General features: G+C 50.1%; 3 protein-coding genes across 4 annotated transcripts in view; 1 reads left to right on the top strand and 2 right to left on the bottom strand.

Annotated features, from left to right (window-relative positions):
- Nucleotides 1-284: 284 nt before the first annotated feature.
- F2 (coagulation factor II, thrombin) lies at nucleotides 285-10,209 on the bottom strand. Of its 2 annotated transcripts, XM_065636205.1 has the most exons (14): nucleotides 10,131-10,209; nucleotides 9,015-9,178; nucleotides 7,971-7,995; nucleotides 7,713-7,763; nucleotides 7,110-7,215; nucleotides 6,892-7,022; nucleotides 4,972-5,268; nucleotides 4,490-4,603; nucleotides 4,076-4,202; nucleotides 3,425-3,592; nucleotides 2,928-3,101; nucleotides 2,583-2,761; nucleotides 966-1,036; nucleotides 285-566 (listed from the first exon to the last, which is right to left on the bottom strand). In XM_065636205.1, exons 1-14 carry the CDS (start codon nucleotides 10,207-10,209, stop codon nucleotides 423-425), a joined length of 1,830 nt encoding a protein of 609 aa, XP_065492277.1. In that variant the 3' UTR covers nucleotides 285-422. The 2 variants fall into 2 exon arrangements, with proteins under 2 accessions (XP_065492277.1, XP_065492276.1); XM_065636204.1 differs by lacking the exon at nucleotides 10,131-10,209 and having other exon boundaries at nucleotides 9,015-9,374.
- Nucleotides 10,210-13,166: 2,957 nt separating this feature from the next.
- On the bottom strand, nucleotides 13,167-22,403 carry ZNF408 (zinc finger protein 408). The gene is made up of 4 exons (XM_065636875.1): nucleotides 22,306-22,403; nucleotides 18,133-19,170; nucleotides 17,784-18,058; nucleotides 13,167-17,294 (listed from the first exon to the last, which is right to left on the bottom strand). The coding sequence occupies exons 1-4, from the start codon at nucleotides 22,401-22,403 to the stop codon at nucleotides 15,379-15,381; spliced, it is 3,327 nt and encodes a 1,108-aa protein (XP_065492947.1). The 3' UTR covers nucleotides 13,167-15,378.
- The window catches only part of ARHGAP1 (Rho GTPase activating protein 1), a 26,448-nt gene continuing 21,785 nt past the window's right edge, over nucleotides 18,505-23,167 (top strand). Inside the window, exon 1 of the mRNA XM_065636379.1 lies at nucleotides 18,505-18,542. The gene's annotated coding sequence lies outside the window, so the exon portion shown is untranslated. The remainder of the gene's footprint in view (nucleotides 18,543-23,167) is intronic.

Genomic DNA, 23,167 nt, shown 5'->3' with positions numbered 1-23,167 from the left:
ACTAGATGATCTTTCAAGGTTCCTTCCAGTCCTTGACATTCTGTGATTCTGTGAAAGGAGGCAATGGACAGTGCCTGAGGGCACAACTGTGCTTACTGTGACTGACTTAAAGCCATCATCTGAGGTCTAAAATCTGGTGATTATAGCTGATAGAGGGGAGAATTTGTTTGAAGCCCAGCAGGTAGGTAGCAGTACAACTTGTGTCATTCTGTTGGTGCTCCTAGCTACTGTGATGGCTTAGATTCCAGTGCAACTCAACATGAACAAAAGGAAGAAGATGGGTTTGAGAACTTTAATTTTCAGAGAACACTTTCCTTTGAGTTGTAAGGATATAACTATTTTCCTTAGGATCTTCTATGCTTATATTTTTAAGAAGTGGAGCATTGTAGCAAAACTGAGAGCAAGCAAGGTAGAGCCTTCCTCTATTGCCCATGTGTTTCAATGGCTTTTCGCATCCACTTTTTCAGACGAAATACATGGGTATAAAATCCGTATTTGCCATCTCGGTCACAGCCTTCTCCCCATGAAACTATTCCCACTTGATACCAACGGTTGTCGTCTGGGTTCTAAAGCAAAGAAAAACAAGTTTGGCACATAAAGCAAGACACTCGCATCTAAGCCCTGTATGTACCCCAGCCTGTTTAATGGTGAATTCTGCTTTGGAACTTAGACTGTCATCTACTAGATGAAGTAATTTTGTCTCTACTCTTAAACCTCTAAGTGAGAACTGGCCATCACTTGTGCATTCTGCAGCTGATATCTGTGTATGCTGAGAACTCAGTACAGAAATGGAGTTGGATGGCTGGAGGATTCATCTCTCTTGCTCACTCCAGGCACAAGATGGGTTTGCTTCAGCCACTCCCCACTCTCTGTTTCTGCTGCTGTTTTTTCAGATCATTGTAGAAGTTCAGCATAGCACAAACCTGTCTCCATGTGTTTCATGAGGTTGAACTTATTGAACATACCTTCATTACAAAAGGTCCCCCACTGTCCCCTTCACAGGCATCTCCTCTCTTTGAGTCTTCAGGACTGTAACCTACAAGCGAGAAGAAAGTTGGACATTTGACTGTACAGGGAGTGGCTGATGTTGGCCATCTTCTTGAAGTATCACTGCATACATTCTCTGAGAGCCATGAGGTTGCTTCTGCCAATGACTGGACTTAAAAACAAAGCAGGTTTCTAAATTTGATATTGTATATCAAATAACTAACTCTGCTTCTGTATTTGCAACATGACTGATTCCACCATACTCTGCTACCCTCTGTGCTCTCTTCCCATTTTCTTTCATCAGAATTGCTGTTGTGTCAGCTGCCACTGTGTTCATAGACGTAGCCTGAGCTACTGTGCCTTTCTCTGTCTTGGAAACCTCTGTAATAGTCCATGGACCTTATTCTTTTATTCTATTTACTATAGAGACAATTTGCCCTCCTCACTTTTACCTTCCTGTCAGTCTGTAGGCTCTGTTCTTTCCCTGCCCCAACTGTGACTGTCTTCCTACAGTCTCATTACAAAAAGAAAAGAGATTTCACTTTAAGTCCTGATGAACTAGACAGTATCTTTGTATTTTCTCGTCACCTGAGTCTCCCTTTCTGCTCTATGTTTGCATCCCAGCTTTTTTTAAGAACGTTGTCTAGAAGAAGGAACCATAAGAATGCTGTTGTCAGTGTACTCTTATGAAATTGGCTTCTATCCTAACTCAGGCAATTGTGTGTGTTATTAGATGCGAACAGCACAAACTCAGCCAAAAATTGTTGGAGATTTGCTTGTAGAAACTGATAAAGGCTGCAGGAATGAAGAATGCAGCAGAAAGCATTAAACCAGTACATTAAATTGATCGCATTTTGTATCTTGATTACTGTGTTCACTTCCATTCACTTTAAAAAAGGGTACAGTGCTAGAAGAGATTTAGGAAGGTACAAAAAGGATTCTCAGAATTACAGAATGCCTTCTATATTAGGAAAGATTAAATGCCTTTCAGCTTGGAAGATAAATGAGCTGTAAGGGGTCCATAAAATAAGCATAGGTGACATAGTGAAGAAATATTTTTTCTAAGTTATGAGTACAGATGTGTACATCTTCACATTTATTAGACAAGAAATGTAACAGAACAGGAAGAATTAAATTTTTCACACATGCTGTGTAAATAATCTGTGGATCCTGTTGTCACAGAAGTTGTAGGCTTAAGTATGAATAGGCTCCAAAAGGTTGAGACAAGCTAGTAGAGAAGGGGTTGTTTGGCTACTGAGTAGGATAACTAGTTTGCAGCCTTTAATTTATGAATATGCTGAACTGTTTGGTATGCTGGTGAAAAGATAATTTTACTTGTATGCAGTTCTCCTACAGCTGTTGCTGATACCCAGCAGAGTGGTGCCATTAGGTGTTATAAACCTTACCCACAGCTTTATGTTCTCCAGCCTTCCTGTTTTCTGAGAGCTGAAAAAGTTCTTATCACGGAAAAGTTAATCTTTATGGGTGGCGTTTTCGAATTTATCAGAGTGTAACTTTGCTACAGGAGCCCCATTAGGAGCTCAGAGCCCTCGTCTTCTGTGGCAAGTCACCCCTGTGTTTCCAGTGCTACTTACCTGCACAGAACATGTTGTCAGTGACTTTAACTTTAGTGGATGCCTTGCAGGTATCCTGGTCTACAATGGGCACATTGAGCTGTTGCAGAACTGTAGGAAGGTTGCTTGGGCTAGTGGCCCATGTTTCTTTCAAGTTTCCCCAACCTGTTACCCGCCCTTTGTAACCTGCCAGCATCAGCCTGTGGAAGGAAGCATGCGAATAATCAAATGTTTTGTAAGAACTTTCTTGTGCCTGGCTCTCTTGCTGCAAATAGCCTAAATAAGGCATATTTTTCTGACTTTTTTGGAGGTCCAAAGCAGGCTTTTGTAGCCTGTATTTTTAGGACTATGGGACAGTCTCCTCACCTCTGCACAACCTCTTTGGTGGGCAGGCAGACAGGGTGGATGTAGTCACTGAAGATGACCGGTCTCTTCAAGTGCATGAGTGCAATGTCCCTGTCCATGTTCTCTTTCCAGTTGTACTTGGGATGGATGATGATCTTATCCAACAGAGCAATTCTCTCTTTATTCTTTTCATATCTGAAATAGTCATGAAGGAAAGAACTCACTGTACAGTAGCAACTGAGAGTCTTCTGGTGTTCATGATGCTCTCAGATGCCTCGTACCCTCTGAGACAATACTCTCCTCCCTTTACAATGGAGTGCTCCTTTAGACTCTCCATGGTGCTACCCTCCCTTTCGCTTTAACCTTTAGGATCAGCAAGAGCAGCAAATGACAGTTTCATTAGTGAGAGGCATGTGACAGTGGTGACGCATGTTTCCCTGGACACCGAATGATCGCCCAACCTCATTGTATCTCATTACTCCGAGAGGAAGGCTATTTCACTTCATCCAGGCTCTTACTTTGCCCTCATGTGCTTGCCAATCCGCACCAAGATGTCGTTTGTAGTTAAGTTCTTGTCCCAGGGTGGATAATAAAGACAATGGGCAGCAGTCAGGACCCAGCTGTCACTGATGAGGCTGGCACCACACAACAGCTCTTGAGGACTCTTTTTGTAGAGCATCACCTGCCTGAAAGACAAGAAGGGAGAAGACTTAGCAAGACTAAAGGTGTGGCTGGCTGAGTGTGACTTCATGTCATGCAGAAAGAGCAGCATTTGCAGTGAGCAGGGAAGAGCATTGCTCTATAAAAAGACAACTGGATAGGTGGCTCTCTAGCAAAAGTCCTCCCTGGCCATGTATATTCTATGCAGCAAGCCATTTACCCTATTTCCTTCATCTGGAGAGAGTTCTCATCCTCTCTGCTCCAGCAAAGCTGGAAAAAAAGAAGAGAAACACATGACCACTCTTGCTTTCCCAGGTGGCTGTGTACTTGGCTCAAGAGGAGAGTTTCTTTCCAGCTGTTTTAGTACTGCCCTGTCAAGCACTTGGAGGAGCTGTGGTTAGGAACCATAATGCCCACACGCTGCCTGCAATGGGAGAGCCCGTTCCCTGCCCCTTGCTTGAATTGGAGACACAATTCCCCATGAAGGACGATGCAAAGACAACACTTACCAGGGGGAACTGCCGACTTCTGCATCATCCCCATGCACAACTCTGCCTCCTATGTAGGACTCCAGCAGCTCCTTCTCACTTTTGTCCGTTATCTTTTTCTTCTCAAACAAAGGACGAGTGCCGCAGTCTGAAAAAACAGGCGATCTGGCTTTGTTACTCTACCTGATTCACAGTGGAGAAATGTTGTCTGCAGTCAGCATGCTAAGCTGGAAGAGCCTAGGAAGGAAATGCTTACTAGCTCCATGATCATAACTGGATGGTGAGTTCTGAGGGTCCTTCAAGGAATTTAGATATCTCCCCCTGCTTTTGACATCATTTGGCAAACTGGTGTTTCTGAGGAACAGTGACTGCCCTGTGGGATGAAGCTGCAGCCTTTCTACAAACTGTGCTGCTGTATCTAGAGTTTTTGCTCACCTGCTTCGCCTGAACCAAAAGTTTTGTCATCAAAGAAGGTTTTGAACTCTTGAGGAAGGGTAGTACGTCCTGATATTCCCTCTAATGGTTCGTTCCCATCCTCTAGCGAGCTGTCTGAGAGAGACAGAAATACAAACATGGTAGAAGGCCTAGCTGCAGTTTCCATAATTATCAACAATGTAGATGTTACTTTCCGCACACAGTGAGTCTGATGAAGGAATGATGCTTTAAAACCGCTGCTCTTTTTAATGCCCCTCATCCACTATTGTGAGTTTTCAGGCAGAAGAGAACACCTGAGAGACATAACAGCTCTATACGTGTACAGCAGGTTAGTACATGTGATATATGGACAAAGGGGACTTCCACATACCTGGTGCATGTACTTGTCTATGCCTCCCAGGACTTTACCCTAGTCACACATACCGGTTTTGTTTGCCACCACCTCACAAGTGTGCCTACCCAAACCAATGCAGGCTTCTCACCGCAGTACTGCAGGTCACAATATTCAAAGTGGGGTGGTTCATCTGTGACACACCAGACACCCTCATCGTCTGCATCGGGATTCCGACAGTAATTCTCCAGCAGTTTCACCTCTGGGTCGATGTGTTTTCCATGGAGCACCTCTTTGGCTTTCTCAGAGTTCCACGGCAAGCACTTAGCTCCAGACACAGTGACCGAGAGGGTCCCGGTGTAAAGCATGCCTTTCTCTTCTTCACAGGGCTCCACTGGGGCTGAGGGTGTGACCCGTGGAGTAAATTCAACTGTCGTCCTTTCTTCACCTGGAAAGACAGACGGCTGTGATTTAAGCCATAGCTTTGCACTCGTAAGTACTGTTAGCAAGTAGTACTGGGGCACATTTATGAAAGCCCAGGGTTCCATGGGGCATCCCATTATGTTTGGGAGCTCCGACCATGCTCCCATGCACGTGGTGGCCCCCTGCAATATTGCAGTGTCAGAGGTGGTTCTTTCAACAGGACGTAAGGTGAGGCTGGCACTACTCATCACATTTCTCTTTGCTGCTAGGATGTGAGGGACAGTATTGTGTTCATTTCTGGGGTATTTTTGAGAAACAGCTGAAGGGATGGGTAAGTGCCTCAGGCATCACAGTGCTGCTGTGTTAAGAGCCTTCAATGTCTTTTTCTCAAATGCATAACTAGACCATATTTGGGAGAGCCTTTTTCTGTTATATGCTACTAAAGTAGCAAATTTAATTTTTGCCAATGTTTCTCTATCTAATGATAAGAGAAAGATTTGCCTGCCAGATTTTCTGTGCTTTTTCTTGCAAGTATCCTAATGGCTGCAAGCTTTAATCTGGTCTGCAGCAGTTTCTTGGCCTCAGGCTGCCTTCTCCTTGTGCACTGGGGCAATCCCTGTGTAAAAAGAAAACTCTCTATTTGACTACTCACCCTTGGGCACAACAGCCACTGAGCAAGTAGCATTCTGCGTGAGATTGACTCATGTCAACATGATTGCAAAGGGACTGTGCACAAAACCAAGGCTTTTCTGGTCCTGCCGTATCCATGCACATGTAACAATAAGCTGCTGTAGGTCAGAAACTAACTAGTGAACAGAGACAGTAGAGATGCCTGATCACCCCAAAGCAGAGCAGCATCTCTTTCCAGTTTGCCGTATTGCAGACCAGGGCAATGGTAATGATTTTTAGAACTTCAGAACACCCCTTGGTGAAAACAGTTGCTGACCTCTCTGACTTTCACTTACAAGAGTTGTTGCCTCTAATCTCCACTTTTGGGAGAGAAACTTCTGCTGGGAGAAGGTTTTCTGCTTTCTACCAGTTCTTCTGAGATGGAGGCCAGGGGCAGCTGCGTATTGTGGAGAAGAAGTGGGAGGATATAAGTGTAGGGGGATGGTTCTCCATCCTGCCAAGTGCAACAGTGAGAGAAGGGCATCTTCTCTTTTCTTGAGATTGTGGGTATTAAATTGCACCCCTCCATATGAGTGAATGTTAAGGCAGGCAGTCAAGCATAAACTGTAGTGGTTTTGTCATAAAGGTGGGAACTCAAACAAAAAAAATCCAGTATGACTCATTGCTGTCACAAATTAGAGGCAGCTGAGCCAGGATTTTGGGGTGCTCCTGACTGGTAGAACTGTAGTAGATTCCAGGGGACTGCTGACACTGGATTTAATTTAGATCTAGATTAGTGTAGTCTAGAGAAAACAGCACATTAGAGGAATTTAGCCAAGGTAGGTGTATTGGCGATTCGATGACTTTTCCTCCTCAGACCCTTTACCCTGTAAGACGCAGGTCCTCTGCTCCAGGTGAGCTCTGTTCAGGTAAGATCCCCCCTCCTGCCCCTCTCCCCTCCCTTGACACATCCAGTATCAGTCTCAGTGCAGTGTTCCCTGTCAGGGAAGGGCTTGCTGGGCTGTAGTGCTGAGCTTACCACAGATGGGGATGGGACACTCCTCCCGTTCCACCGTTGGGTCTCGGGTGTAGCACCACGGGCCTTCTGAGTTGTTGTCTGGGTTCCTGCAGTAGTTCTCAATGAGGTTTGGATAAATGCTGGCATTATATCTGTGAGAAAAAGCTGGTTAGGCTAGGAAGGAACAAAGGAAGGACATCCTGGAGAACCCTTTAGGGATCTGTGGGAGATGAACTTACTTAGGTATATGTGGATATTTGCTTGTCCACACTTGACATTCGATCCCTGATTTGGTGTAGCTAATTGTCCCCCGATAGTTCTCACCCAGACCAAGAGAGCAGTTCCCTGTCAAAATCCCAACACAGTGTGAGCCAGTGGAAATGATGGATGCTGTGTTTTTCGAGGTCAGAGGTACCATCCCACAAATCTCTTTGCTTTTTGCTGCATGCGTGAGCCTGCGCAAGCCCGGGCGTTGCGGGGAGCAGCGCGCAGCTGGAGCTCTCTCTGCCTCATCGGAGGGAGCTCGCCCTGGGCTCTGTGCTTTGCTCTGGCTGTAGGCACAGGTCAGAGCCCTTCTGAGAGGCTGGCCTTGGGGACACCTGACTGTCACGAGAAGAAGGAAATCTACCCCATGCTGTTTCAATGGGGGAGTTAGTGACATGGTTAGTGGGGAAATAAAGAGGAAGAAAGGAATTTCAAACTCCCCTCCTGCTCTTTTTCTTTCTAATCAGATGGCTTCACCACTTTAGATTTTTTTAAATTTTTTTTTTTTTTGTCCTTACAAACTCTGCAGGAAGCAAGTTCCTGTATCTGGGGGACTGGGCTCAACATGAATTTCTTACCTTCTAGACAAGCAGCCAGAGCTGTCCTGGAGTTTCTTATGTCCTGACATACTAGCACAGTAAGAAGAAAGAAACACATTATAGGAAAGGAATCCAAATAAGCATCATAGTTTGAACCAGTTTATCATCCAAGGACAAAACACAAGTGATTTGTCCTGGAAAGTGAGCTCTTGTAAGAGGGTAGGGAGCCATCTCTCCATGATGGGGCAGTGAATCGTAAGGGATAGCAGAGCACTGGCAGGACTTGAAGCAACTTACCTTGGTATTTTGACCAAAATGCCTCCTGTGGGAAAAAAAAAAAAAAAATTACGTATTTAAGAGTAGAGAGACAGAACACCAGACCCTGCTCAGCTGCTACAATTCAAACCCGTAGGAGAATGCCCCATCACAATAAATGGAACAAACTAACCTAGCTCTGTTGGTATCAATTACTACGGAGTCCAACAAAGTAAAAAATCTGATATAAAACCACAACCCCAGTCATCAGACTCAGGAATCAGCTGTTGTTTCTAAAAAGACCAAAGATGCTTACAGCCTTCATCAGCCTGCAGAGGAAGCAGAGCCTGGGCCACAGTGCAGAAGTCCGAGGAGCTGAGCCTAGGACTTCTAAAGTCACAGATCGCGTGTAAGTGTTGCTGAGTGATTTGGATCTACACCTCTGCTGTGCAGCCTGAGTGATGGCTTTAGAAATACTACACAGAGGTTGTATCTTGCTGGCTTAGACTCCTAACTGTTCATCTGTTTACTGCTGTATTTTTGGGTGTGGAATTTGGGATGGATACTGGCCTTGGGCCCAAGAGCAAATCCCATAGGGATGCAGAACAAATTTAGCAGAGTGGGTGACTCTGGCAGCCAGAAAAAGGGATAGAAACTGCCAAAGGTTCAGCTCAAATGAGTTTGAGGCACCTGCACTCAGTGTTTGGTTGCTAAGCCAGCCCGTCTGTGTGCATCTGGAGCTCTGGCAGTTCAAATGTGCGTGGCACCATGCTGAACTAGTGGAAGATGCAGCTCAGGACTAATGGTTGAGGAAAGACTTTCTCCTTTTCACTTCATGCTTAAAATAGAGAGGGAAGGAAAAGAACCTGGGCTCTGAGCTGCACTCCCTGGAATGGTGCCAGGAGGGAAACTCCCGAATGATGCCCAAGCTCTCCCTGGGGCACACAGGCATCAGCCTCATCTTTGTATCGCAGAATTGAGTTTTATGGCCCCAGCCCCTGCCTGCGTGATCAACCTACTGGTCTTTCACAACAGAGGTTGGCTGAGCGAATGTTTCTTGGGATCACCTATGTCCCCTGTACGTACCGTCTGAACAGTGGACTCAAGGGCTTCAAAAGCCTCCTCGTAACTGCATGTCTCCTCCAGGCACTCTCGCTCCAGGTTTCCCTTTTGCAGCTCTTCCAGAAATCCCTTGTTGGCACGTCGTGGGCGCTTGAGCAGTGACAGTGCCTGCCCCTTTTCCAGGAAGACTACTGGGTCAGAACACCGCCAGTCAAAGGGGTGCTTGCAGCAGGAGGGCCCCTTTGCCTCCCCTTGCAGTTTCCAAAAATCACGTACAGCTGACGTGATGATCCCACAGCCCAGCCTCCCCCAGTGCACTATACAGAGAGGAGAAGCCCTGTCAGGTCCACATCTGATGATGTGAGCAGGCTCTCTATAATTCATCCATCAGGGTTGGCATTACTTAGGTAACAGAAGTGACAGGAACCCTCTCCTGTCCTCAGCAAAGCTACTTTGTTCACTTGCAGGTAGGTAGAGGTTGGTTTGCGTGGAGCCTGCTACTGCTCCCTGCCAGCCATTGCGTTTCCGTCTTGCCAACCTCAGATCACTGCGATAGGCACAGACTGGTTCCATCTTCGTGTTCAGAGACCCTGCTTTGAGACCTGTAGACAGGTCTTCCCCCACACAGTAGTGGGTCAGAGAGGACCTAACCTCATATCAAGAAAAAATAGATGAATTAGAGGCTCTGATAAGGGAAAAGGAGCAGTGAGCAGGAAGGCTGCACACTGTGTGTGGCCGAAGGTTCAGATAAGGGACAGCTGGGGAAGAAATGGAGAATTGCAGCCACCCAGGTCAACTGAGAAACTCTAGCCCAATAAAAGGCCCAGTTGTGCTACACAAGGTCCTGGACTGAGCCACATTCCCCTTCCCCACCATCTCCCAGGTGACTCACAAAATCCACTGAGCTGTTGTCACCAGCCTTCCCTGCCAGCTGCTGGATGCTGCTGCAGGAGAGGCAGGAAAGCACCACACTCACTCCACAATTTGCATGCTTTCACTCCCAGCTTCAAGCTTTCAGAAGCTCGTCCTGCCTTACCAGCAAAACCTGCCACCGGCTTTTCCCTTGGAAAGAAATAACCCCATCTTTCTTCCTTCTGTCACCCCCAGTACTGCCCTTCTCCCGGTGCCATTGAGTCTTACCTCCAGCATGGCCCAGTGTCAGGTGCAGAAGGCTGGACAGGAGCAGGCCCCTCAGTACCCTGGTTTTGTTGTGCGCCATGCTGTACAGCCCTGGCTGCAGGGGAAATGCAAAGGGAGCAGAACAAGCAGAGTCACAGCCCTGCTGGGTTAATATTGAACTAGAATGAAGAAACAGGACTCCAGAGGTCGTGGTGTGTCAGGGACAGTGGGACTGAGGGTCCCTTTATCCCTCCTCTCTTGGCATCTCTCCCTCCCTTCAGGGCATCTTCATTTTCTCACTTAATTGGTGGAAGCCAAGCAAATGTCTCTGGATCCCCATAGGACTAAAATTAGCATCCCCTTTCATAACAAGGAAGATGGCATGAGGAGTGAGACAAGCTTGTCTCAGGGCACAGGGAGAACTGCGGCTGGCACAGAGAGGTCTCTGCCAGCTTCACAGCCACCTCAGGCAGAGCAGCTTGCTCCTTTTCCCTCCACGCCACTCTTCTCCCTGGCAGCTCTTGATGTCATCACATCCCCACCATGCTGGTTTGGATCCCTGCCACTGACTTTTCTCGGATGCTGTACTCCAGCAGCCTCGCACGCAGCAAGACTTCACGAGCTCTTCAGTTGTTTCCAGTCCTTCTCTTTTTAGCTGCAGGCACCCCTTGCTTTTCCCCACTACAGTCCAGTTGTTTTTTCTCCCTGAAGTTATCAGTGAGCTCAGCCCCAGCTATTTTGGCACCAGAACACACAGTTTAAGTCTCTCCCTCCTCCCTTGCCCCTGACAAGGAGCAGAAAGGCTGCCTGCAACAGGCCCTGTGGAATTTGAATTTTTTCCTCCCAGTTAGGTCAGCAATGCCACTGGCAGTGTGTGCTTCCCACTGTGCCACGATTCCCAGCGGAGTGGAGGAGGTTGAAGTGGCCTGAAGTCTGGGCTCCCCCTCTTATTCCCACACCAGGGGAATACACAAAAGTACATTCAAAAGGAAACAGAAGCTCTGATGAGCAAAGAGCTAGCATGCCCAAAAACAGCCAGGAAAACAAGAGCTTCCAGGAACAGGGAGGCAGAAATAGTCTGGATGTCATGACATTGGCTAATAAGTCAAGAATGAGGCTACCAGAGCAGGGAAAGCTCTGATAATTCCTACAGCAAGCGGAAAACTGGCAGAGTGAGAACCCAGTAGAAAGCAGGGTAGGCTGGGGGTAGTCTCAGGAACTGCCATACGGCACGAAAGTGCTTTCTGCCAGCAGGGAGCATGTTTTGTGCTGTGCCTCTGTGCAGCAGATACATCTGTAATGTTTATCTCCATAGAAGGAGTGCAAATATTAGCATTAGGGTAGCTGAGGAATGACTCTGTGGCCACTGGTACAAAGATCAGTTGCAGAGGCTCTCCTGTTCTCACCCACACACAGCGCTGGATTTTGGAGAGACGTTTTTAGGAATGGCTGGAATGACCAGGATGGAGGCGACCTGGGTGGAGGAGTGCTTGTGCCCAGGATTAGGCACAACCCTCAAAACACCCTGTGTTACTTAGCAGGGGGAAGCAGCATTTAGGAGAAGGGTGCAGGCAGGAGGTGTCAGGGCACGAACAGGTTTTGGAAGGGGGGTGAAATCAGAGCTGCAGCTGTCCCAGGTAGCAGCCACCAGCATCACTTCTCGAAGCACGAAGAGGTGCAAACAGCCCCACACTTGCTTAAGCCCAGCTGGCAAACAGAGAGCCTTCCTCTGCTGATGGGTGAGAATAGGATAGCAACAAAGACAGTTTCTTCACTTTCTACATGATAATTTGGTTTTGGTCTCACACTGCAGGTAGGACAAGTGACCTCAAGGCTGCTTTCACCAGGTATAACTGAGCAAGCCTATATGGATGTGAATGCAGAGAAGAAATACCACTGCAGGAAGACTGCAGTGATGAGAGTGGCAGGTGCTGCTGTGTTTTATGGAGGTGTAATGCCCCTGTGCAAGTGTTCAATATGGATCCAAATAAGAAAGTCACCCAGACTCTGTAAAATTTTCACTACATCCTGAAACATTTTCCAGCCCTTTCTGGTATCTTATAACAATGTTAGTAATTAAAGATGCTGACTTTACCCTCCCAGAGTCATGGCTTTCAACACAGCTGGGAGTTTTGATCTCTTTCCCTCTATGAGTTAACTTCTCTTTTTAAGTGAAGAAGGCCTTTGGCAATTGTTTTATTTCCTACGTAACTATTTTTCCAGCTTCCAGGGGGCAGTGTAGACGGTTTGGCCTTGGCCTATTTTCTTGGGCCTTTGTCTGCTCTATGATGAATACAGTTTGTTGGGGTACTTCTGAATATGTTCCCAAAGTGAGTTATACAGTTTGATCACCAGTTGTAACATTTTGACTGCAATCAAAAGGATGAATCCCCCATCCCCTCTCATAGGGGTTCCCTTGCCCTGAGGATGGGGAAGCCACTGAGCAGGGAGGACTTCAGGACCCAGAGAATCATCCCCTTCCCTTGCAGCCTGCTGCTGCCTTTTCATTCAAATACCTTGGTCAGGTTTAAGCCAGTTTAAAAGTGTTGAATCCTGGCCATGGTGTGAGGTTTAAGTGTAACACTCAAGTTTATGTGCATGCCCAATACCTGGTGAGGCTCTGCCAGCATGAAGGACCCCAGCTGGCTGACACACCTGTGCACTGGTCACCCTGGAGCGTTGCGGCAGCACCGTGGAGCCCCACCAGCCTGGGGACCTGTGTGCTTGCTGCCTGATGGTGTAAGGCTCACAGATGCACAAGATATCCAGCCAGCCAGGTCACCCATGTGTCTGCTGCCCTGAAGCACAACCATTATCAGCATTATAATGCATCATCCTGTGAGACTGTTCCCCATGCCCCTGCATGGGATCACGCAGGCACCCATCCTTTTCCTCACTATCCTTCTTCCAGTAAGGTGTTCCTCACGGGGATCCTGCCAGGTACACCAAATGTAATGCACTGGTGCCAAGTGTTTGGTATGGATCCCGGTAAGAAAGACACTCAGAGCCCACGATAGGGTAATTAAAATATTGTTTATTATTTAGATAATCCCACACCCCTTCAGATGCTGCAAACACCAAGCTGCACAGCAGCGGGCAGCTACCTAGTCAGGCCATGGCGTGCTGCACAGATCCCACTCATGTTGAGATCCACCAGCAACATGGTCTTCAGGGCTTTTATAGGATTTTCTTAGGAATAAACAACTTCATTCATAATTTTGCTGTCAAGCAAAAGGTTGTAGGTTGTGCACATAAGAACATGCTGCTTCTAAGATAAAAACATGGTGGTGGCATCATCACTAGGTGCCCCACAGGAGCCACCACCTGTGGGGTCCTCAGTCAGGATGCACCAGCTAAGTTTATCCTGCAGCCAAGTGATATGTGCAGCACAGACCTGTCCACTCAGATCAACTCTTAGGTGAACAATGTTTCTGTGAGGACCTCCTAATTCATAATCGCTCCTACTTTTTCTCTCCTATGATCTCAGAATAAAGAAGGTTGTTACGGGTCAGCAGATAAAGCAATGGGGGCCTGGATTCTCCTCGTCCTCCCACATCTCTCCCAGTTGTGCTGTGACAGAGGGCACACACTTCAAACACAGCGCACGAGCCTGGCTCCAGCGAGAACACTTTGCAGCTGTGTCAATATTTGAAAACTGCAAGAGTTAGGCCAGGCACCAAAGGGAAAGCAGTACAAAGCACGGTGGGTTCAACTACAATCCCTCCTCATGCCTCTGCTCCCACTGGTCTTTCTCCAAGCACTCAGGGCAAAGACGGAGCTCATCTGCCCCCTGACTTCAAAGAAAATAGCTGAAAATAAGGATACCCAAAGGTTTATCAGCTGAATTCACTTTCCATCCTCACTTCACGTCTGACTCTAGCACCTTGTTTGCAAAACAGTCATAAAAGCTTATGGAAAAAGTTTAATGTAGAAACCTCAAATAGTGGCCTTTCAGATTGTCATGATACTGCATTTGACATACCCAAAAAGCGAACTGTGCTACTGATGACTCCCTGGTGACGCTATACCCTCCTCTTGTGCAGTGGGCATAAAAAGCCCAGAGAATTTAGGCCTCTAAACAAAACTTTTTTGGGGAAATGCAGATGTTGGAGGGTGCAAAATGGAGAGCAAGAATAGCTAAAACTGAGGATGCAGCAAATGAAAGTGGTGTTTGAAAAGGGAGTGTGGAGCATGCAAGCCTGAAAGACCTGTTAGGTCTGGTATTGTCTGTCTCCTCCTACGAGGTCAAGTTCATGTAGCACTGGGAACTGCGCACTTCCTCCCTGCAACAAGACCAAGTTCCTGCAGCGTGTCTCAGTTGGCAAAGGAGCAGTGGGATTGTTGGGGTGTAGTTGTGGTGGTGCCATCTTTTAGCTTTTTGATGCAGGAGCAGGAAAAGAGGAAGGAAGAACATGAGAAAAAGGTAAACAGATTAATGAACCCAACTTGAATGTGGAGGGGAGAGGAAAAATCTTCTGAGCATACTGAGATGAAGTGTTGAATCTTTACCTGGACAGGTGAGGAGCCTCTCAGCTGGGGACAGTGAAAATTGCACTGTACAATGCTATTTACACAGTGAGACACAAAACTGTCCCTTCATGTCCTCAGACAGACCATCCAGTCACCATAAGGCTGGGAAGCCAACAGCAAGCAAAACAGATGACGGTGGAGAAAGAACACTCAGCCCTAGCTCAAAGGCAGGACGTTGCTTCTGCTAATTGTGGAAAATTTTCTCCAAAAAACCCACAGCAGAGTCTCATTGTAAACACTTGGGAAACTGCTTCCGAGCAATGTCTGGCATCAGCATCACCTTCAAATGATCGGATGTGCTGCTGAGCTCCAAGAGTAAAAGCCCAGGAAAGTGCTTGAATAGTTACAATTAATTAGAGAAAGAAAAACTTGAAAGGAATGCATTGTTCAAAGCTGCTTCTTTTAGACTTTTCCTGCCTGCCCCACATTGCACTGTCACCTGCTGACAGCATTAACAGAGGCAGAGGAGAAGAACTGCTCATTAACACCCTGGGTATCTTCTCTAAGAAGTTATTCCTACCACCAGCCAATGCCCTCCCTGCACCAGGCTCTTAGCTCCAAGCAGCTACTGAAAAGACCCAGGTCTACAAGGCAGATACCTCCAAGACTGCTAATTCTGCCTGAGGCTGAGCCACAGGGCCTCGCTGCCACAGACAGACAAGAGAGCTAGGCTTTTTGTTGCTTTTTTACCCCATTTTAATAAGTACAGAAGAAGATCAGCCAGGGCAGGCTGGGATGGTCAGGTCCCAGTCTTGACCTCCACGACTTCTGCCACTGCTCCAAAGCCCACCCCCTCCTGGATGACCACCACGTCACTCGGTGAGCCCTCATCCTGCACTATAATGCATTTGTCCTCATGCTTGGAGATGGTGATTCCAATAATGTTCTCTGCTGACTGCAAATGCCCTGTGGGGCTCCTGTGTGCCCCAGGATCTGGGGGGCTGCCTTGAGACTGGTAAGTAGCAACGCAGTGACCGCTGGCTGTGATCAGCAGCTCAGCCTCGTTTGCTGGCTCCGGTACCTCCACCATGAGCAAGGTGGGCTCTGCTGCAACCTCCTCCTGGTGGTCCTTCCTCAGAGGTTTTTTCCTTGCTGCCTGGGGTTGCTTGACAGCAAGTGAGGCCACTGCAGTGGTGAGTTCCTCAGGGTCCTTTTCGGCCTTGTGGATGAGCACATGGCGTGCAAGGCTCTGGGGAAGGGTGTAGCTCATGCCACACAGCTCGCATTTGTAGGGCTTGTCAGCCAGGTGGGATTTCTGGTGGCGCCGCAGCTTTGTTGCCAGGGTGTAGGACTTGCCACATTGCTCGCAGTGGAAAGGGCGCTCACCTGTGTGCAAGCGCTCATGGGCACGCAGCGTGTGGGGGTCCCGCAGCGCCTTGCCGCACACAGTGCACAGGTGGGCTTCCCCCGTGTGGGAGATGAGGTGGCGCCGAAGCTCTGGCAGCTTGGGGAAAGCATCGCCGCAGAAGCGGCACTTGTAAGGCTTCTCGCCTGTGTGCAGCCGGAGGTGCTCGCGCAGGTTGCTCTGCTGTCGGAAGTCCTTGCCGCAGTAGGGACAGGTGTAAGGGCGCTCTCCCGTGTGCAGGCGCATGTGGTTGCGCAAGGAGCCGGGGTTGGCCAGGTGGCGTCCACATACGGCACACTGGCATCCCTTGGGACCAGCCATGCCCATCCCTGTGGCCAGGTGGGTCTTCCTGTGAATGCGGAGAGAGGGCCGGCGCGCAAAGGCCTTGCCACACTGCTCACAGGAGAAGGGGCGCTGGCCAGTGTGCAGGACCTGGTGCTCCTGCAAGTCTCGCTTGGTACAGTAAGCCTTGTCGCACTGGGTGCACTGGAAAGGCCGCACACCCCGGTGGGCCAACATGTGGGCCTTGAAGCTCTCTTCGGAACTGTAGCTCTTGCCACAATCTGTGCACAGGAAGGGCTTGTGGGCAGCATGGACAAAGCGGTGCTTCTTGAGGTGGCAGAGCTGCAGGAAGGCTTTGCCACACTCACTGCAGCGGTACCTGCGCTTGACCATCTCCTTCTGGGAGAGAGCTTTTGGTGGGCGGCCTGGGCTGCCGGAATGACCCTCCACCAGCTCCATATACTCCTCCTGCCCCTCAGGCCCCTCCAATGGGCCCCTTCCCTCATGCTCTGGGGATGCTGGTCTGGAGTCTTTGGAAGTTTTGCTCTCTTTCTCGCAAGTCTCTACACTCTCTCTTTCTGAAGGACTGGGCTGCTGGGATTCTTGCCCAGCTGTCTTGCCACCACAGTCCTGCAGGCGCTTCTGGAGCTGGCTGGCCAGAGCATGCACCTTGCATGGCTTGTCAACCAAGCGAACACCAAGTCGAACCCTGTTTGAGGGCAACAACAGATCCAGGTCTCCTGGACATGCCTCTTTATGCCCCATCTCCACCTGTTCTGCTGCAGATCCAGGATCCACGCCCTCATCCAATTCTTCCTTGCACCTGCCGCTGGCCTTAATGGTTGAGATGGTCTCGAGGTGCTGATTCTCACTCCTCAGCACCTTAGCTTGCCATGGCTCACGTTCAGCTGTTGTGCCTTCCTGTTCTTGCACCTTGTGGAAATGCTTCGTGGCCAGCCTGCTAACCTCAGCAGGGACATCAAGGACTGCGGTTTCATCGGTTACCACCCTGGAGACATTGGGATCACCTGCACAAACACAAAAACATGGTGGGGGAATTAACGTTGGCTGTTGTAATATGACACAATGGCTGCTGGATCAGAGGAACATGAACCTCGGAGACAGATACTCTGCCATCCAGTAATCCCGGGACTCTGGTATGAGAACCATTAACTTTATGACTTTTTTTTTTTCTTTTAATCTGCGGAAGATGGGGGGATGCTCAGTTCTTTCACCACAGACAGCACCCGTGCAGAATTTCTAGTATGTCAGAGGCAGTATTTCTAGGAGATGTAATCATGACTGGTATGAAAGAGGGCGGCATGCTCATTTCTCGCCTGGTAGCTCTTAAAAGTGACACAACTCAGGACACTCATCTCGGAGAGGCTGCGGGGCAAACGCCAGCGCACGGATGCAGGGGACAGCCGAAGGCGCCGGGTACCAGCACCCGGGACCGGGGGCGGCCTGGCCGCTCGCTTCACCCAGGCTGGGACGCGCGTCCCCGGCGCAGCACCTACCTGCGAGGGGCCCCGCCGTCCCGCGGGGAGAGGCCCCGTCCCCCTGCACCGCCACGGCCGCCGGCCGCTCCCCGGGCCCGGCCTCCCGCGGAGCCGCTACTCCCCGGCCTCCGTCCGGCCGCCGCTCCTCCGCCGCGGCCCCGCGGGGCTCCTCGGGCCAGTAGAGCAGCTCCGCGCCCGCCGCGATGTGCCGCCGCGCCCGCAGCTGCAGCCGGCCGCCCGCCCGGCCCAGCGCCACGTTGGCCTCCGCCTCCTTCGGGCTCCGCTGCACCAGGCTGCAAGGCACCGCCACAGCGTCGGCCGCGGGCTCGGCCACCGGCCCGCCCGCCCTGCAGCCCCCGGCACTCACCTCCTCCACCCCGGCCCCGCCGCCTCCTGCCGGGCCCCGCCGGGCGGCCCCAGCAGCGTCCCGGCCGGCAGGGCCCGGCCCACGCACCACACGCCCGTGCCCCGCGCCCGGGACAGCGACGGCCCCAGCGCCAGCCCGGGCGGGAGGCCCCGCAGCGCCGGGCAGGCGGCACCGGGCTGCTCCTCGGGACCCGGCCCGCCGCCGCCCGCGGCGCACATACCGCAGGGGGGGCGCTCCGTGCCGGCGGAACGGTGCGAGGGGGCGGCGGACGCGCCCGGACGGTGTCCGGCGGCGGGCGGGGCGGGGCGGCGTTCCCCGGGCGACGGGCCGCGCTTCCGGCGGGCGGCGGATGCCGGGGGGGGGTGTTGACAGGCGGGCGGGCCGGGCGGCGGCGGCGGCGGCAGCGGCAGGTACGGGCGGGCGGGGCGTGGTGCCCGGGGAGCGCCGTCGGGCCTTCCGTGCAGCGGCGGCGGCAGCGGGGCCCGGGGCGAGTCGCGGGAGCGCGGCGGGCCGTCCCGGCGGTGCCGGGGCGGGGCAGGGGCCCGGCGGCGAGGCTGAGGCGGAGCGGGCGGGCTGGGCCCGGAGCCCCGGCGCTCCTGCCCGGGTGTTGCCGAGCCCGGGGGACACTGGACCTGCCCCGTGCGAGCAGGCGGCTGTTTCTGTGGGAGACGCCGAGCCCGGGTCCTCGCTGGCAGCCCCGTGGGAGGCTGCGGGCGCGGCGGGAAGAGCCCGTGCGGTAGAAGCGCCGCGGGCACCGCGGGTGTTGCGGTCCCGGCACCCGGGCGGGGAGAGCGGGGACTGGGAGGCCGCGGAGTTTTAGTCGCTTCTCTGGTGTCGGGGCCGGGCCGGGCCCGAGCGGGCTCAGCCCTGTCTGCTGGCGGGTCCCGTCCCCAGCGGCGGGCGCTGGCCGGCGGCTGCAGCGGCGGAGCCGGGGGTGCGGGGTGGGGAACCTGCCCTCCCTTGTGGTGCCTCACAGCAGGCGCTGCTGAATGTCCCCCCGCTATGCCGCTGGCATGTACTATGGGGACTTCGGGTTTTCTTGAAATAGTGTAAATACCAAATCTTTGAGCGTTTTGCTTAAAGCTGGCTCTGGGTGCTCACAGAAGCTCAGTCTAAAAGGAGTGGGAGATGATCAGACTTTTGGTGGAGAGGAGGAGGAGAAGAGGTGCAGCCCCAGTGGGGCTGCGTGTGCCCCAGTTTCCTCACGTGCTCCGTGGGTGATGAGTGGATCCTGCCCTGCACTGAGAGCAGACTCTAAACTTTGTGCTGCAGCTCCTGCAGAGGATGCTGAGCTCCGTGCCTTTGTGCTCAGAGCCTGCAGAGATCCACTACGAGGAGGTTAATTGCTAGCTGGGATGGATTTCCGGCAGGCATGGAGGTGGCCTTCAGGAAAGGGTTTGAGATGACTGAGGAAGGGAGGCTGCTGAATTAAAAAGCTGTTAAGATAATGAAGGGCCAAAGAGTTTCCCCAAGCAATAGTGTGTCTGTCCTGAGTTAGGTGGTCACAGTGCTCCAGACAAAGCTGGTCTGGCAATTGACCCATCAGTTCTTTCAGGGTAGTACCAGGGTGGTGTTGCTCTCAGTGATACCATCAGTCTTGATGTGAGGGAAGACTTGGCTTGGACTTTCTCAGTGAGTCTCAGTCCTGGAGCTCATTCATGCAAGTGAACTTTGAAGGTCCGCTGCTGAGTAACTTTTTTTTTTTTTTTGCAATGTGTTTGATATTAAGACTATAGGAAAGTGTAGGGACTTGACTGATGTGTACAGAAAAACAGACACTTGTGCAAACAAAACAAAACTGAGAGGAGATGGCAGCAGTCAGAAGAATATTACAGTCACCTCAGAACTAGGATTCCTTTGCTTGTTAATTGGGCAGAGAAGAAGAGACCACTTGGCTTTTGTAATTCTTTATTGTGTGGAAGTACAGGTCCAGGGTGTGCTAATACATCATGGACATATTTTTATGTGTAAATTTACTTCTGAATTAGTAGTACATCTGGAAGAAAAACGGGAAAAGGAAACTGTGGAGTAGGTGCAGCTTACAAATAAATGATGGAAAAGTAGTGAAACTGGAAATGCAGAAAAAAATAGTCTGAGTGAACAGCAGCTACCAAGACTTCATAGATACAAGTGAACTATCTTCCCTGGCTAAATTCTGGTGGGATCTTGTATAAAGAGACTCCAGCTCAGAATTTGTGTGAAAATTATATTTTAAAGGGCTGAGGTTTCTCTCCTTCAGCAGAATATGCTGTTCTACAGCACATATATCTGTTATCAAGGAAGTAAATTTTATTAGACAGTAAGTGTTCAGGCCAATCAGCATAAGTGCAGAAAACATACTTGAATGCTTAGAAAAATTGAAGCAGTTGGCTCTTTAGAGCCTGGTAGTGAGTAAATGCTTCTGATGTCAATTGTGATTCTTTAGTTTTTAAATGTTTGACTGGGCTTTTTACTTTTTGAATCTAGACATTTTTCTTACCTTATGATTGTCTATGCAGGGTGTATCACTTCCGTTTCGTCATGACATTCGTTTAAAACAAGTGGGGTTGTTAAACCGTGTTATGTCTGGTACAATGCTGGTTTTGGCAACCATTTCATCCTTATACTGGTACAGGATGGACTTTCTGTTCAGTGACAGGTCCTGCTTATGTGTCATTTTTGAGTACACAGGGAAAGATCTCACACAGCTGCCCTGTCAGGAAGTAAAATGTATATACCCTTACACTAAGATCCCCAAGTAGTATCTTATACCCTAACTCCAGGTCTCTCCTTCTCAGTGCCTGCTAGTTCCTAGGCATTTAGAGGATTATGTTTGTTTAAACTGTTGTAGGGTTACCTGATGTGAGACCTCACGCTTTTGTCTTTTGCACTGTTGGGAAAGGGTTGGGGAAGATTCTGCAAAAGCCTTCTAGAGCTCTGTGGGAGCTACAGTCTGACTCACAAGAAGGACCTGAAATCTAAGAGGTCTTCTGCTCTTGATCTTCCGTCTATTAACATTTCTGCCGTGGAACACTAACCTAGAGCCAAGGAATGGAGCTGCCTGCCTGGCTCTGAAAAGCACGTGGAAGTAACTGGGGAGTCTGGTCTGCTTTTCCAAGAGGTTAGGAAGGTTTTGGCAGGAGCACTATCCACTGGGTACTTTTTCCAGTGTGGAACTGTAAGGATCCTACTAATAACCTCCTTCTTCCACATGGTGCCAGCGTAGGATTTAATTTTATGCCCAAGGGGAAACCTCCAGTGCTCTCTAATAACCAGCTCTTCTGCCTCTGATCAAGCGCTGCAGGTTGACTGTGGGTCCGAGTCGTGATCTGTGTAGGGACAAGTAAGGACACTTGGTGTCTTGCTGGCCCCGTGGCAGTACTGTCACTGCTCTGTGGGAAGATCTGGTCCCTGTGCACTTCAGGACTTTGCTTTGGGGACACTGTTCCTACTAGGCAGCCCCAAGAAGCTCACATGAAAGGCATCTTGCTGGCTGGCAGCAGTTGAACATAGGTCCTCTGTCCCCACCGGGGCAGGAGAGTCCCTGGGCAAGCTGAGGGACTGTGCTGGGGGGCTGTGGGTGCTTCCTCAGCGCGGGGGGCTGAGTTGTGGGGCTGCGGAGCTGCAGCAGGGAAGGCTTTAAGCACACTGACTCGGTGCCTGGTGTTACCATAGAAATTGGATCAGCCGCCAGGAGTGGGGAGCCCTTGTGCCTTGGCTCTGCTACTGCCTGGTTCCAGCCTGAGCTCGCAGTGCAAGGGAGCCTGATTTGTCACTTCTTGTCCCTTGGAGAACAGAGGAGGTCAGACAGCTCTTGTGGCTGTCACCAGAGGCCAGGGAGTAATTTCAGTTGGGTCTCTGTGTGGCTGCAGCGGTCAGATCCTGTGTGTTTGCTGTGCTGTCTGGATGATCTGCTGCCCACATCTGTCTTGCTCTTTCATATTTTGGGAAACTTATTTCATTTGTTTAGCAATAGCTCCTAGCACTTTGGGAGCCCCAGAGAGGTGAAAACTGGTTGTAAACTGGCAAGCAGCAGATAAGGGAGGTCAGGAAGTAAAAAGCAAGGAATGATCCAGAGAGAGGGGGCAAACACTGAATATCCAGTTTCCTGTACTCTCAAAATCCATCCCTGAGCTTGGTCACGAGTGTTGCCTTGAGCATGGACGTGATGACTTTCAGTGCTCAGTCTCTCACAGTTTTTGTCCTTTGTGCTCACTTCTAAGTAACTGTTTCATCACCTTCTCTGGATAAATACACACATTCATGCTCTTGGAATGGAAGATGCAGAGCATCGTTGCCCTCCTCCATTCTGCTAAAGGAAATCACTTTACTGTGAATATAATCTTTCTTCAGAAAGGCTTTGTGCCTCCTCAGATCATCTTTGAACTCTTTGCTCTCCTCGTAATGCAAAATAAGCACAAGCCTGTCTGAGAGACAGCCTTACAGAGAGTGTTGCTGATGCAAAGTGTCATTTTGTTTTGCTACAGTTCCTCTTGGCTTGCTGCCTGTGGTCTGTGTGAGCAATCTAGATCTAGCTACTTGTCCTTTCCAGTGTTTCCTTGCTTATTTCCAGAACGCTGGCATTGGAGGATACTGCTGTTTCTTAGGGGTCATCCCTAAGAACTGGTACCCTTAAGAGGTACTGGATGCTGTGCTAGATCAGTCCTGGGTTTGACATATCTTCTACTCGAGCTGAGAGAAATATTTGCAAGCGATGGCAAACACACTGAGCAGGCTGTTTCTTGGACCCTCTTAGTTCCTTGATCTCCTGAGTGTTATTGCATGCTTGGTGAAAAATACTCATTCTAACAATGTGGCTTTAAGTTAAACAGATGATTCCTTGCTGCTTGCTGTCATGTAGGAGAAAGCGTTTGTTGGGTGATGCTGAAAGATGAGGGTTGTGTGTGTGTTGTTCTCCCTGTCTTACTAGCTCAGCCTACAGAATCCTGTTTATGAAGCTGTTCACTTCTGTGTTCAGATCCCAGCACACTGAAGCACCCACTTCAGTGTTGCCGAGAGCTCTGGCCTTCCCTTATGGGGAGAAGGGGGCGTGATT

Source organism: Caloenas nicobarica, chromosome 5 (genome assembly GCF_036013445.1).
Source record: "Caloenas nicobarica isolate bCalNic1 chromosome 5, bCalNic1.hap1, whole genome shotgun sequence".
Lineage (NCBI taxonomy): Eukaryota > Metazoa > Chordata > Aves > Columbiformes > Columbidae > Caloenas > Caloenas nicobarica.
The sequence above is the reverse complement of the archived record's forward strand: the minus strand, read 5'-3'. Positions and strand labels throughout refer to the sequence as shown.